Raw genomic sequence first — 16,076 nt, forward strand, 5'->3', positions numbered from 1 at the left:
GAAGCTCAGGCAGACAGATTATCAACTTGTGCAGCTCTGCCTCTTCTTGGGCGTCGCCGCCGCCGCTGCCCCTTAGCCTCAGGATCGATATGATCATCATGGTGGTTAGCTTCATGATTCTCAGCCAGTGAGCCGTTTGAGATCCTGCCACGAGGCAAAGTACTACCATCTCCGTGAGCTTCCCAAAGATGGTGAAGGCAGCATCTGCAGGGAAGACTGCCTCGAGCAGCTGGGCCAAATCTTGAGCTTGGCTCGCCTCGAATGCAGGGGCAGTGAAAGATAGGAAAGCCTCCAGTAGCTTGCTGTCTCGAGGAAAAGCTAGACTGCAGGTGCCTGGGACGCTGTCATCTTGGACGTCAATTCCTACGGCACCCGGTGGCAGAAACGTCGCTTTGTCTGCTGCTTCTGCTCCCGTTTTTGTCTCCCTCCTCGGAGCTTCACACCCGAGAATTAGTCTTAGTACCTGAAATAAATGAAATTTTTTAAAGATACTCTCGAACGATGGTAAGCTGTACGTTGCTTTGAAACCATCAGATCAGAATTTATTATACTACACCGACGTTACGAGCAGTAAAATTTTATATGGTAAAATTGAAACTATAGCATATTATATTGGAATAAATTTATATGTTATACCTCATGTTAATATAAATGAATAGGTAAATATATCTTACCAAGATTTGAATAAAATGTTTAATATACTTATAAAATACATAGCTAGATTTAAATTTTACTATTGCTAGCAGTGTAATGTACATTATCGGTGCTCAAATAAAAAATAGAGCAACTTTACAGTCCTTAAGTAAGTACAAAGAGGTACCAAATTTTTAGTGTAAAATTTGGTACCTCATGGTACTTAGGTATCAAGACGTACCAAAATTTCAGTATAAAATTTTGGTACCTCATGATACCTTCTTTAAGTACTGTAAAATTACTAAAAAAATATGCACAAGTTCAATTCGACACACTATATAGATAACTAAGAATTCAAATAGCATGTTATATATTGACACAAGGATTAATTTAGTTACCTCTGGCATCAAATCCTTGATGGCTTTCTTCAGTTCAGCGAGGTGTTCGTCGTCGTTGGTGTAGTGGTCACGTAGGTGCGTAAGGATTTCCACTGCGCTTACTCTGATTTCGTTGTCCTCAGAGTGCAGAATCGTGTGTTTGAGAGCAGCAATGGCGTTGCCATTTGCGTGCAGGATAATGGCGGCGATGCTTTGGCTTTGGGCGGAGAGCATCGCCAGTGCTTGAGCAGCCCGCCGTTTTCTGACGACGGAGGAGCTGGCCTTGCCGTCGTCGAAGAAGACGCGCATCATGGACCTGGCTAATCTCTCCCTGCTTCCGGCGCTCGTGCTCGAAGATGCATCCATGGCTAGCTGGGTGAGGATCTTGATGGCGACGTGTTGCAGCGGCGGTTGGCATTCGTTGCACTCGAGGATACTCCCCATGGCGGCAACAGCTTCCTCGTTGCTCGAGATCCCACGGCGGAGCCTGACGCCGGCCACTCCCGGAGCGGCGACGAACCGCGCCGCCAGCTCCATCGACTCCTCCACGACAGGGCGCCACGCCTCATGGCCGACGCGGTGGAGCAGATCGGAGTTGACGGGCGCCATGACCCCGGAGAGGAGGCCCTCGGCGTTGCTGATGACTCTGCAGTTGTCGTTGTGGCCGGCGAGCATCCGGAGGATACGCAGGCTCTGGTGCAGGGTGTGCTTGCGCTGGTCCAGCTCGGGAGTGACGGTGGACAGCTCGAGCATGGAGGACACGCACTCGATGCCTCCGGGGACCTTGCTGAGGCGGATGTCGACGGCGAAGTGTTCGACGATGGCCGCGGCGAGCTCCCTCAGCCCTCCTCCTCCCTCCTCAGCCGGAGACCTGCTCGCCGCCTCGAAGAGCTTCCCAAGAATGTGTGCAGATGACGCGGATCCGATGAGCAGCTGCCTCATCAGCGCCTGCTGCGCCCGTAGCTGACGCTGCATGCGTTCATCGACATCCTTCTTCTCGCCATCGTCACGCTCCTGGAGCCGGATGAGCGCGTTCAGGATCGTCACGCCGCTGGCGAAATCGTCAGTGTCGGTGGACGCGGACTCCACGAGCCCCATGGCGTACGTGACCATGTTCCTTCCTTTGGCGAACGACAGGTCCTTGGTGCATCCATCCATGGTGGCTTCCGCGTACGAGCGAACAGCTGAATCTTTCCCAGAGGCGAGCTCGTAACTGTCAGCGACTTTCCTCTCCATCTTCCTCCCCGTCGAGGTGAAGGTCAGGCCGTAGAAGTAGAGCACGCCCTGGACGAGGGCCATAACGTAGAGCACGCGCAACGCCGGCTTCTGCAGGTTGGCGCCGGCGGTGCCATCGCCGGCGGCGGCGCTGCCCACGCCCAGGTCGGGCTGTGTGAGGCGGTACAGCGAGATGGCGGTGGAGATGTACATGCCGAGGGTGTAGACGATCACGAGGGGGACGACGATTGTGGTGAACACGAGGAACCGAAACAAGATCAAGGTAGCACGCGCCACGAACATGGCGCGCGCACGTACACGCCTCGCCAGCTGATCAAGTTTCATCGGAGCCTTGGTTGCGTGCTTGGCCGGAGCCGCCGCCCCCGCCGCGGCCGGAGCTGGCTCGGCCGGAGGCTTATTGGCCGTGGTGTACTCCGTGCCGAGAAGGCGGGTGACTCCAGAAAACCCCTCCACAACTCCGCCGGTGATGGCGCCGGATGCCCTGTTTGGTTATATTTCGTCAGTTGATTGATCCACCAGTTTGCTCCAGAGAGAACGTAAACTAAACTTGCCGAATATTTTCATACGGAAATTTGCCCGGAATTTATTTTTCTGGAAATTTAGCTTTTTTTACTCTTACCGACAACAAATTTACTATTCCCGTCTCACAAGAAAACTCATCAGATAAAGATAAAGAGTGACAAAAAGTTAAAAATTCAAGCACAATAAGATTCTGACATACCTAAAACGGTCAGCCTTTTTTATTTATTAGATGCAATTAGGATTTAGGAATATACGCTTTTTTTAATCAGCGGGATGTAATTGTAGTATAATTATAACGTGACTAGACAGACTTCTATTTAACTCTCGTACATAAGTATTATAAATACATGAACGACATTTCTATACATCACACGTACGACAATTATTTGGAGATAAATCACACAGACCTTTAGATCGGTGTAGAGTATTCCCTTCATTTCATATTGTAATTTATTTTAGGCTTGTTCAACTTTTTAACGTGAGTCCGCAGTGATCCTGAACCACACCAGTTATAGGTTTTCATGTGTTTGTCCTAGTGATCTGAGCCAGGCTTTGGAATTCTCCTCTCACTCATCACTCGCCATTCCATCTCTCTTTGAAACAGAGGGAGTCAGAGCATAACTTCATCTTGAAAATAATTAAAAATGCACTGTAAGCTAATCTTGATCAGTAGAAGTAAGTCTTCGCTCGATGCAATGGCTGTTCGGCCGGGGATCAAACAACATTTCAACGTTTAATTGGGGGGGGGGGGCGATTGTTTGACTTTTTTAAATAAAAAATTAAATGGTATATTTATAAGCGAAAAATAACTTATGAATAAAAATTTTATATAGGTAGCCTTAGCGATCTAAAACCGAAAGCTGAAAAATAAACTTGGTAAAAAAAACTCTAAAATCAACTCTAAATTTAAGGCTGGCTCAAAATTTAAATTTTAGCTTATAAATATAAGCAAAAACGAAAAGATGAGAGTGAATATAAACAGATCGATTGATTGAGAAGCGAAGCATGTAAGTAAACTAACAGCCAAAATTAACATATATCCAAACAAGAGCATTTTTCTCATCCTTAGTAGGTACCATGAGGTATTCACTGTTTGGTACCTTTGTTCCTAAGGTACGAAAATGTATCAAATTTTTAGTTTTACTTCCATTCTTCCTTTTGTATAAGTAACAAATCGTTTCTCACCATTGGATCTAGCTAAATAGGATATGCACTGTTGGATCTAATAATCAGAAACAATTTAGTACCGCGAGGTACCGGTACATCGAGGTAAAAAAAGAAAAATAGAAGTAAAACTATCAAATTTTACATAGAAAATAGTGATACCTCCTGTACCTGACTAAGGATGGTAAAATTGCTCTCTAAACAAAGAGGTGCAGGCAGGGACACTAACTCTTGTGTCTGGCAGAGGGTGATCAAGGTGAGGAGCCAGAAGTCCCGGTTGTCGAGGAGGGAGACGAAGCCGCCGAGGAGGACGACGGTGGACCAGGTGAAGATGAGGACGCCGAGGCCGGTCACCACCCTCGTCAGGTACTGCTTGAACACGGCATGGCCGTTGATGTACTGCACTTCCGGCCATTCTTCAGACCCTGCTCCACCGGCCATTCTTGCTCTCAGCAGTAGCTGCGGTTGGTAATTAAGCAGAGCACAGAAACCCAATGCATGGAAGTGCATCAGCAACCTGGCCAGGCCCTTGTATAAGTAGCACTCAACAAATTAGTGAAGCTACTGCCTCAAATATTTGTATTTGACGGAATATGGAGCACGTTACAGTGTAAGGTTGGCATGCATGTGATTTCAAAAATAGCCCTCTGTCAGAAGTTTAATTGATTCTTACCAGGTTTGTTAAGTTTAGATGAGAATCCAGGAGTTCATCCAAATAGAGGTTGGGGAAATGGATACGAATTAATGCTAATTAGGATCATCTCGCTGTATTATTTGAGTAAAGATACTACTTCTTTCTGAGAGACATTCCATGTTAATTACATAGTATACTATACCATATATATAGTACCAATATGTTTTTTTCCTAAGAGAGAGACTACCACTTGCCATTCATGCATGTAACACACTGCCACATTGGTTAGAGTTAAATTAATAGGCTTGGCCAGGCTGTTTTAGTTATGTGAATTAGTTCAATAGTACATAGAGCTAGTTCAATAGGCTGTTTTAAAATTAATAGAGCTAGTTTAGTAGTACACCAACTACCAGCCCTAAATCATATGCAGTAAATCTTATAGTAAATTCATATAATATTTATCTACAAAACATATATTACATTATTAATACTTGGTCACACCTATCATATACGTATTACGTCTTGGAGTTCATGCTACAGCTTGATATAAATTCGTATCTCGCTGCTCTTTTCTCTCTTCTCGTAGCTCTTTAAAAATATGTTTATAGCTGCCGGCTTATAGCGTGCTATTGTACCTGCTCTTAGGCATCAATGGGATTTTCATGGGCAATAAAGAGAGTGCTATGTAGATATTTTTGATGATGTGGCAATATATTAATGAAGAGAGAGATGAAATGAGTTTTATGGGGATGAAACCTTCTATGCACTATTACTTAAACAGTTTGTGTCTTGCATGTAACCTAAGAAACAATAATAGATGAAACTATGTATTGAGATAGGGGTGTTTTATCCTAGTTTCAAACTTTTTAGATGACATGTCACTCTAAATAATCGTTTCCATGAAACTTTTATTGAGTATGGCCTTAATGCTATCGTTTTTATTAACTCATCGATGTTTGTGCGCTAAATTAACGAGTTGACAGAGTAGTTAACGTCTGTATATACTGTACGTACGTGAATCATGTGTTGGGTTTTGTGTTATGCATGGTCTTTGCCGCTAGAACATATGCATGTGCTGATTCTATAATTAATGTTGAGTTTGGAATAAGCTGTTCTCAAGTTGATGCAGCGGGGAGGCCTGAGCACTGCCAATACACAAATAATGTACTATGTTAATCGAAGTGCACTTGTGTCTTATATGCATACTAGCTAGCTAAATACCCGTTTGTTCCAACAGGTTATCGAAAACAGTAAAATTAAGTTTTGTTATAAATATATTTTTAATTGGTTAAAACAAGGTAGCATATGATTATACTTTGTTTAAAAAGTTAAACAAAAACTTGCATGTAAATAATAGTAAGAAAATTCCTATGCTTAGAAAATTAACGAGTTGTAGAGCTACACAAGTAAAAAGAAGCAAGTGTGTGTTGATTGATGGCCTCACGTATCAGTGATTGTCTTTTAATAGTAGTGTATATACTATTAATCAACCAAAAACATCCTGATGCCTTTACTTTCAGATTTCGTGGTTAATCCCTTCTATATCCCTAAAATTTTAGGTAATATCTTTATGCCCTTAATTTTGCTAACTTCTTTATATACTCCCAAAATTTGATTTTGATCCTTTCCATGCCTCTCCTCTCCTGTCAGTTGACCGTTAATTAACCGTCTAATTTTATAAAATTAACCATTTTACTCTTTGGATGAACATAAAAATTTATGGATTATATTATTGAAAATGTAAACATTTATCCCATGAGACTATTAATAATTATGAGTTTATTGTGTGATATATTATTTATGACAAAATTTATTTTTAGATAATGAAATAAAAATATGTATTTATTTTATTTCTTAATTAAAAAGTCATAAAAATAAGGAACATTTATACAAAGATAGAACTACCAATGCTCACAATATTTTTAAGAATGCTCCTAACAAAAGAATATATTGTCCTATTAAATTTCAAATAAAAATTGTACATTGTTTTATTTTTAGAAATTTATGCTAAAATTTTTTGCAATAATTATTTAGTCTCATTAGTTATATAAAATGCACATACTATGCACATAAACAAAATTTTCAATCATTTTTCAAGCTTATATTCAAATCAAAAAATCATTAAGGGCATTAAAGATATTTGTCTCAAACTTAACCGTGAAATAAAAGTAAATGTAACAGTAGGGTATAGGAGGGATCAAGTTAAAATTTTAGGGATATAGAAGAGATCGGGTAAATTTTAGGTATAGAAGAGAGTGTGTGAATTTCCAATGGTGTACAGGGAATTTACCGCAAATTCTCTTGGCACCAATGTTTTGGTGCGGTTTTGTTATATGTATGTTACTGTTGACATCAAAAATGTGATCTGACGTGTCACACACGAAGGCCTGGGAGTCAATCTTAGACAGCTCCAGTGCAGGACCTAAATTCTTGGAATGATGCGCGGGCGTGCCAGTTAGTTTGATCCTGCAACTGACAAGATAAGCAGTAAAACATGCTGATCGGCTATCGAGCCAATAGGTGAATAAATATCTAGCGGATCAAATGTAGATGCTGCAACTGTCAGCCGATAGGATAAACGATCGGCTGTAAAAAGCTTGGACCAGCTAGACTTGAGTTAAATTAAATATTAGACCAACGTAATCCACCAAGTTACTTATTAATCTCAGTTGATCGGATGAGCCCCTACAACCAGATCGAACCCGACGTACAGAGATTGGACTTAACCAAGACAGTATGCAGTCGAGCACGATATGATTATAGGAAACATGAAGATCGATAAGACTAATAAATAAATTGACGAATTACTTAGAATAAGCAATGAATCATGTGCTGCGATCGGCTAAGATCGATTTCCATGTAATTCTCATAATCCGATGCCACATAAATAGTTGCCGATCTAACTAAATCAAGCCGATTGGTACAGGAATAATGTAGTAAAGCAATCGGCTACTCTATTGATGTAAATATGATAAACATGTAAGTCAACAGAAATCATCGGTTATAGACGGCGGACAAACAACCAAGATCTATAAAATACCTAGCCCAGATTGCTAAGAATAATCATAGAAGATCGGACCCAACCAAGACAGTTCAAGATTAAACCTAGCAATGTTAGGATAGATACTAAACAGATCTAGATTGCTATCAAGCCAATGAGCCAATGACTGGTAACTTATCAGTTGGTACTCCGATAAAACAATGAACAAAATACATCGATATGATATAAATCATCTGACAAACGCAATCTACTAGATCGGACCTAACCGAGACAGTACTAGATTGAATATGTCAAACAGTAAATATCAAACCTACATAGATCGCCCAAAGTGGTCAACCAGATTAATTCAAAACACGAAAGTGATCTAAGTTGAAACTGATATGGTAATTAGCAATAGTACAACTAGATTAGAAGATCAGACCGAACCGAGACAGTTCTAATCTAGCCGAACGATTACCGCGGTCCGGCGGAACGATGTACTTACCCCTCCGCCGGAGATCGAAGCGATGTAGCCCTGCGTCAGGTGCCAAGTTCCGCCGGAGTTGAAACCTCGGGAATGAGGGTGGCGATGCGCCGAAAGAAGTTGATCTAATTGATGTGTAGATGTCAAACAATGACCCGGGGCATACATATTTATACCCTCGGGTTGAGGCTAGTGATGTGGACTAGGGTTCCCGATCTTCCGAAAGGTTATGATAAACAATTGATTTGGGCGGAGTCGCAACACACGTCGATCTGGCTTCTTGAGCCCCGCAATCGCAGCACCACGTCTCCTCTGGTTACCACCGTGACGGAACACAGATGGCCTTGCCGAGAAGGCTAATCCCTGTTTATGAATCGAAGAACACAAACAAGAACGAGAAAGAAAGCAACCAAAATTACAGATGAATAATTAAACTCATGAGTTGGGGTCTTACAAACCGATCTAGTGGCGAAACTGTTCTTGATAGATTAATCTAAGCAAAAACCAACCCTAACCTAGGCAACGGCTACTGATATATATATAGGCTAGAGTCGTGCAAGACTCCCCCTGGACGTGTCCCTAATGGACTCAGACTCGATACATGGGCCAAAGGCCCAAAGACGGTGACGCAGTACTGGGACAGATTCTGGACGCCAACTTGTTTGACATATCCCCGTTGACTCAGAATGAATTTGGACATGGGACCAGATCCATTGGAAAGGTTTTCTTCTTAGCTTCCCATCCATATAAAGAACGCCCCAATCTAAGCACGTATATGACCTGGACGTCCGTTTTAGTGCAGCCTGGTCGTGGACTTCGAACCGGAATCGTAGTAGAATTGGTTTGGGCCTCCACCTTGACTTGGACGTCCTTCATGATCCTCTCCATGATTCCTAATCATAATACAATCATTAGGTAGCAATCTATTCTCCAAATCATATAAAGAAGAACATAGGAACAAGCTCACCTCTAAATGTAATTGTCGCACGCGAGCTCTAGTGATTGGACCTTGAATATCCATCGAAGGTGTATTGTGTGCATCGGAAGAAGTGATGTCCTCATCATCCTCCCCCTCTTGAATTGAAGTCGTCCTCGACTCAAACGCATCGTCCTCTCCCAACTAAGGCTTCAAATCTGAAATATTGAAGGTAGGACTAACCCCGAAATCGGGGGGCAACTAAAGTTTATATGCATTATCATTAATCTTCTCAATTATTTTGAAAGGACCATCAGCTCTAGGCATTAACTTTGACTTTCTCAAATCTAGAAAACACTCCTTTCTCAAGTGCAACCACACCAAATCACCTACTTCAAGTTTTACTTCTCGTTTTCCTTTACTACAGCAATTCTATACTTTTCAGTCATCCTTTCAATGTTGTGCTTAGTTGTTTCATGCATTTTCAAAATAAATTCAGCACGATCTTTAGCAGAACTATGAATTCTCTCACTAGTAGGCAAAGGTAGAATATCAATAGGAGCACGAGGGTTGAAACCATATACTACCTGGAACGGACTTACCTTAGTAGTAGAATGTGTTGCCCAACTGTATGCAAACTCCACATGACGCAAACATTCTTCCCATATCTTCAAATTCTTCTTCAGTACAGCCTGCCACATGGTACCCAAAGTATGGTTCACCACCTCTGTCTGTCCATCAGTTTGTGGATGACAAGTAGTAGAAAACAATAACTTTGTACCCAGCTTGTTCCACAAAGTACGCCAAAAATAACTCAAAAATTTTGCGTCACGATCTGAAACAATAGTAGAAGGCATGCCATGCAAACGTACAATCTCTTTGAAAAAGAGGTCAGCAATATGAACAGCATCATCACTCTTATGACATGGTATAAAATGAGACATCTTAGAAAAACGATCCACTACAACAAAAATACTATCCCTCCCCCTCTTAGTCCTAGGCAATCCCAATACGAAATCCATAGAAATATCCGCCCAAGGAATAGAAGGTACAGGAAGTGGCATATACAAACCATGTGGATTCAAACGAGACTTAGCCTTTTGGCATGTAGCACAGGGACCAACGAAACGCTCAACATCTCTCCTCATCTTTGGCCAAAAGAAATGAGCAGCCAAAACATCCTCCGTCTTCTTAGCACCAAAGTGCCCCATCAATCCTCCTCCATGTGCCTCCTACAACAACAAAAGACGAACGGAACCAACTAGAATGCATAGACGGTTAGCTCTAAACACAAAACCATCATTGATCACAAACTTGTTCCATGTACACTCCTCTTTACAATTCAGCATCACATCATGAAAATCAGGATCAAACGCATAGTGATCTTTAATCGATTCAAGTCCAAAAATCCAACAATCAAGTTGGGACAACATAGTATATCGTCTAGACAAAGCATCAGCTATCACATTATCCTTCCCTTTCTTATGTTTGATAATATAAGGAAAAGATTCAATAAATTCTACCCATTTAGCATGTCTACGATTAATATTACTTTGAGAACGAAGATACTTAAGCGATTCATGATCGGAATGTATTACAAATTTCTTTGGCCACAAGTAATGACGCCACGTCTCTAAAGAACGTACAAGAGCATACAATTCTTTATCATACGTAGAATAATTAAGAACAGGCCCATGCAATTTCTCACTGAAGTAAGCAACAGGTTTACCTTCTTGCATCAAAACACCACCAATGCCAACTCCGCTAGCATCACATTCTAGTTCAAAAGTCTTACCAAAATTTGGAAGTTGCAACAATGGTGCATGAGTAAGCTTTTCCTTCAAACCAGCGAAGGATTCCTCTTGTGTTTTTCCCTACTTGAACACCACACCTTTCTTCGTCAACTCATGCAATGGTGCCGCAATGGTGCTGAAATCTTTGACAAAGCGGCGATAGAAACTTGCAAGACCAAGAAAACTTCTCACCTACGTGATGGTCTGTGGCATCGGCCAGCTCTCAATGGCTTCAATTTTTGTCCCATCCACCTCAATTCCCTGTGGAGTAACAACATAGCCCAGAAAAGAAACTCTATCGGTGCAAAAGATGCACTTCACAAGGTTAGCAAACAAACGTGCATCTCGCAAAGCATCAAAAACAGAACGTAGGTGCTCCATATGTTCATCAAAAGACTTGCTGAAAATCAGTATGTCATCAAAATAAACCACCACAAAGCGTCTAATAAAAGCCCTCAAAACCTCATTCATTAAACGCATGAAAGTACTAGGTGCATTAGTTAAATCGAAAGGCATTACTAACCATTCATACAATCCAAATTTTGTTTTAAAAGCTGTTTTCCATTCATCTCCAAGTTTCATCCTTATTTGGTGGTATCCACTACGCAAGTCAATTTTTGTGAAAATTATAGAGCCACACAATTCATCAAGCATGTCGTCTAACCTAGAGATAGGATGACGATACCGAATGGTAATATTGTTAATGGCTCAACAATCCACACACATACGCCAAGATCCATCATTCTTAGGAACCAAAATCACAGGAACTGCACAAGGGCTAAGACTTTAACGTACATACCCGCGGTCCAAAAGATCTTGGACTTGTCGTTGAATTTCCTTAGTCTGCTCGGGATTGGTTCGATAAGCAGCACGGTTTGGCAAGGTTGCTCCTGGAATTAAATAAATTTGATGCTCTATCCCTCTCATAGGTGGCAACCCAGGAGGTATCTCAGCTGGAAAAATGTCCTCATACTCCTGCAAAACGTTAGTGACCACAGGAGGCAAAGAACTAGCAATATCATCAAGTGAGAACAAGGTTTGTTTGCAAATCAAAGCATAACATACATCATTTTCAGAAATTTCAGCAAGATCACATTTTGTTGCAAGCATAACACCACCCTTCAATCTAATTCCCTCAGTCTTAAAACTAGGTGAAGACTTATCCTTTTTAGGTGGGAAAATAGACTTAGCAACTTGGTGATTTTCAGATTCCTCATTTTTCAAACTAGCAGCGTGTTCTTTATCAGCTTCTACAATTTCAGCAGGGGTCAAAGGGAGCAAGGTAATTTTCTTTCCATTATGCACAGAAGAATATTTATTACTTCTACCATGGTGTGTAGCATCATTATCATGTTCCCAAGGTCGACCCAACAAAAGGGAGCAAGCTTGCATAGGAACCACATCACAATCAACGGAATCAACATACGAACCAATGGAAAATGAGACTCGACAAACCTGTGTTACCTTAGCTCTTCCGGAATCATTTAACCACTGAATGTAGTAAGGATGTGGATGTGCGTGTGTGGTCAAGCCAAGCTTCTTGACCAAATCAGAACTCACCAAATTGTTGCAGCTTCCTCCATCAATGATCACACGTGCACGACAATTGTTGATGACAAAGAAAATCTAGAATAAATTGTGGCGTTGCAACCTCTCAGGTTGTTGTACCTAAGTGTTGAGCACCCGTTGTACAATGATGGTTCTGTATGCCGTCGTGTCCTCATGACCATACACCGCATCATCCTCAACCTTAACCTCGTCTTCCACTTCGTCTTCAATGTTAGAAGTACTGACGTAACCATCTTCTGTAGCCACATAAGCCCGTTGACTAGGGAAATCCTTTTGCACATGGCCAAACCCTTGGCAGCGGTGGCACTGAATTTTTGTAGTGCGTCCCGTCGAAGCGACAGATGAGGCACTCTTGGTGGGTCCCTGCAAGGAACTTTTACCTGAATCGGCGGGTCGTGGTAGATGTGGTTTTGCCGCTGTAGAAACACCAGATGCAACTGGTTGCTTGTTCGCAGGTGGGGGTTCCCGGGAAGAGATGGCCTTGGTCATTCCCAAAGGTGGAGCCATGCGCGGGGTGTACGTAGTTGACCTGCTCTTACTGTGCTGCTCACGCCCTTGCAATTCCTTTTCTGCAAGCATAGCAAATTGAAACAACTGGTTGACAGTGTTAAATTCCTTATAATCCACTATGTCCTGGATGTCACGTCTCAACCCCGAGTAAAAACGACAAATAGCATCCTCGGTCTGTACTATGCCACATCACATTAAACCCTTTTGAAGCTCACCATAGTAATCTTGCATAGATTTATCACCTTGGTCTAAACGCATCAAATTCTTACGCAAATTTCTATGATAGGATGGTGGAACAAATCTATCACGCATTGCAACCTTAAGCTCTTCCCATGTATTAGGTACAACACACTCTGCAGCTAAACCAGTCCACCAAATAATAGCAAAATCTTTAAATTCACTAGTGGCTTGTCTAACTCTATGTTGCTCAGGCACAAGATGCGAACTAAACTTTTGCTCTACTGTCATCTCCCAATCAAGATATCCTTCTGCATCATAATGGCCCAAAAAAGATGGTATTGTAAATTTTACCTTAGAATAAGGATCAACATGAACACGATTATTATTATTACCATGATGCTGTCGATGACCACCCATACCCGTGGTGTTAGTACGAAGACGACGCCGAAGTCATGCTTGTCGTGTTGTTGCTTCATCCACATTACCTTGGTCGTCATACACAACGTCTTCATCCTCGTTGGTTGGTTGGTTGACGAGTCTCCAACGCAACAATCCGGTCGGTTAGCGTGGATACACGCCTGTCCACCCTCTCTATGATGTCACCGAGTTTCATTTGGATGAGCACATCGGTGACGGCCTTGGTGACCTTCTCTGTCATCTCTGTCTGCAATTGGTCCATAGCAGCTTGTAGTTGCTCCTGACCAACACACTCGTCGAAGTCCTTGGGAGTGGTACTTCCTTCGTCACCTGTCATTGCAGACACCCAAAATAGGAACAAACAGTGAAGGTTATCCCTAATAATCTGCTACGCAAGTGTAGTGGTGCCTCTCAACCACTCTCAGCAATATGGAGCTCCTTACCAAGCTCTTATAAGGTTCTTACCAGCAAACCAAGGATACCAGGAAGAACGTAGGCAGCGATTGCAAGGATCAAGAACCTGTATTGATATGTAGAGCTAGGAAGGCCAACTATATGTGAGTGGTACACAATGCAATAACAGATAGTAAAGCTGAATAAATGGCCTAAGTGCAAGTAGCAGTCGCTGGAAGAGACACGTCTCCTAGAACTAGTCTATCAAGCGAGAGTGAAAACAAAGGAAATAGGCTCTCTCTCAAAAATCTCTCAACAAGGAAACACCTCTGAAAGTCGTACTCAGCACACCACAAGAGTCAATAGCCTCTCGGTTTCTGTCTTTTTTTTTCAATTTTTTTACCCCTTTTTTTTCTTTTTTTTCCTTTTCTATATTTTTCTCTCAACCAAGGGTACACAAATAACAAACTCGTAAAGTTATATCCTAAACTGATGCAAGACGTGGCCTATGGAAAATTCTCAAGTAGGTGCGAAGTTGTGGTACAAACTTCCAAGGGCGAAAACTCAATTTTCCAAGCTGGATTTCCCAACGAGAGATTCGCCAAACACGATGAAGTCAGGGAGAAGCGAATGCGAATCAGGGTTAGAGTTGTATAATTTTCTGTAGATGTCCAAAAAGTATAAAACGTCCAAATTGAAGTCCGTATGAGAAAGTTAGAGCTGTTTTACCGAAGGGGACGCGAATCAGGGTTTCGCGGCTTGGTAACTTCGATTCACGGACAAATTGCAAGTAGGTTTAGCAAGCGGCTAACAAGGGGGACTAGCGGAAGCAGGGCGATTAACACAAGGCAGCTTGCGACCTATTTAATCAGGCTTGCGAAAGCGGGTTATTAACACAAGGTGGCTAGCAATCCGAAACCGAGTAAAACTCGATCTCTTAAGGCAGGCTCTCGCGCAACACGACAGATAGATCTAGAACCAAAAAAATATGAAACTAAACCAGCGACCACAAACTCGACTAGGACACAAACTCAACACTACGGACTCTGAAATCGAATTATGCAAAGGCTAAAACACGGTCTAGGTAAAGGAAAGACTATCGACTGTTTTTTTGGCTTTTTGTAGACTCTAGGACAAAGGCGAAACAAAAAATATAAACTAGGGTAACCTAGAGCTCTGATACCAACTGATATGGACTAGGGTTCCCGATCTTCCGAAAGGTTCTGATAAACAATCGATTTGGGCGGAGTCGCAACACACGTCGATCCGGCTTCTTGAGCCCCGCAATTGCAGCACCACGTCTCCTCTGGTTACCACCGTGCCGGAACACAAATGGCCTCGCCGAGAAGGCTAATCCCTGTTTGCGAATCGAAGAACACAAAAAGAACGAGAAAGAAAGCAACCAAAATTGCAGATGAATGATTAAACTCACGAGTTGGGGTCTTACAAACCGATCTAGCGGCGAAACTGTTCTTGACAGATTAATCTAAGAAAAACCCAACCCTAACCTAGGCGACGGCTACTGATATATATAGGCTAGAGTCATGCAAGACCCCCCCTGGACATGTCCCTAATGGACTTAGACTCGATACATGGGCCAAAGGCCGAAAGACGGTGAAGCAGTACCGGGACAGATTCTGAACGCCAACTTGTTCGGCCGATTCGCGTTGACTCAGAATGAATTTGGACGTGGGACCAGATCCATTGGAAATGTTATCTTCTTAGCTTTCCATCCATATAAAGAACACCCCAATCCGAGCACATATGCGACCTGGGCGTCCGTTTTAGTGCAGCCTGGTCATGGACTCCGAACCGGAATCGAAGTCGAATTGGTTTGGGCCTCCACCTTGACTTGGACGTCCTTCATGATCCTCTCCATGATTCCTAATCATTATACAATTATTAGATAACAATCTATTCTCCAAATCATACAAAGAAGAACATAGGAACGAGCTCACCTCTAAATGTAATTTTCACGCGCGAGCTCTAGTGATTGGACCATGAATATCCATCGAAGGTGTATTGTGTGCATCGGAAGAAGTGATGTCCTCATCATCTAGGCCGTGTTGGATACGACATACAACTCCTAACAGATAAAAGAAATTACAAACTCCTAGATAGATTCTCTCTAACACACAAGTCCCGATTGGACTCTAACTCTCTTAGAGATAAAAGAGAAATCTAAACTAACTCTAACTAATAGATAAAATTAAATTACACAGACTCTGATTATTCCCAAATCTATCTGTAACATTCTAGGCCTAATCG

General features: G+C 42.2%; 1 protein-coding gene across 1 annotated transcript; it reads right to left on the reverse strand.

Annotated features, from left to right (window-relative positions):
• Positions 1-9,078: 9,078 nt before the first annotated feature.
• LOC102701048 (transposon Tf2-11 polyprotein) lies at positions 9,079-15,687 on the reverse strand. The gene is given in 10 exon segments (XM_040529873.1): positions 9,079-9,380; positions 9,383-9,548; positions 9,909-11,483; positions 11,562-12,365; positions 12,432-12,877; positions 13,034-13,306; positions 13,533-13,745; positions 13,881-13,935; positions 14,992-15,165; positions 15,622-15,687. Coding segments are annotated over 10 exon segments (3,945 nt in total). The 3' UTR covers positions 9,079-9,207.
• Between the last annotated feature and the right edge of the window lie 389 nt (positions 15,688-16,076).

The sequence above is a fragment of the Oryza brachyantha genome, chromosome 12 (assembly GCF_000231095.2).
Source record: "Oryza brachyantha chromosome 12, ObraRS2, whole genome shotgun sequence".
NCBI lineage: Eukaryota > Viridiplantae > Streptophyta > Magnoliopsida > Poales > Poaceae > Oryza > Oryza brachyantha.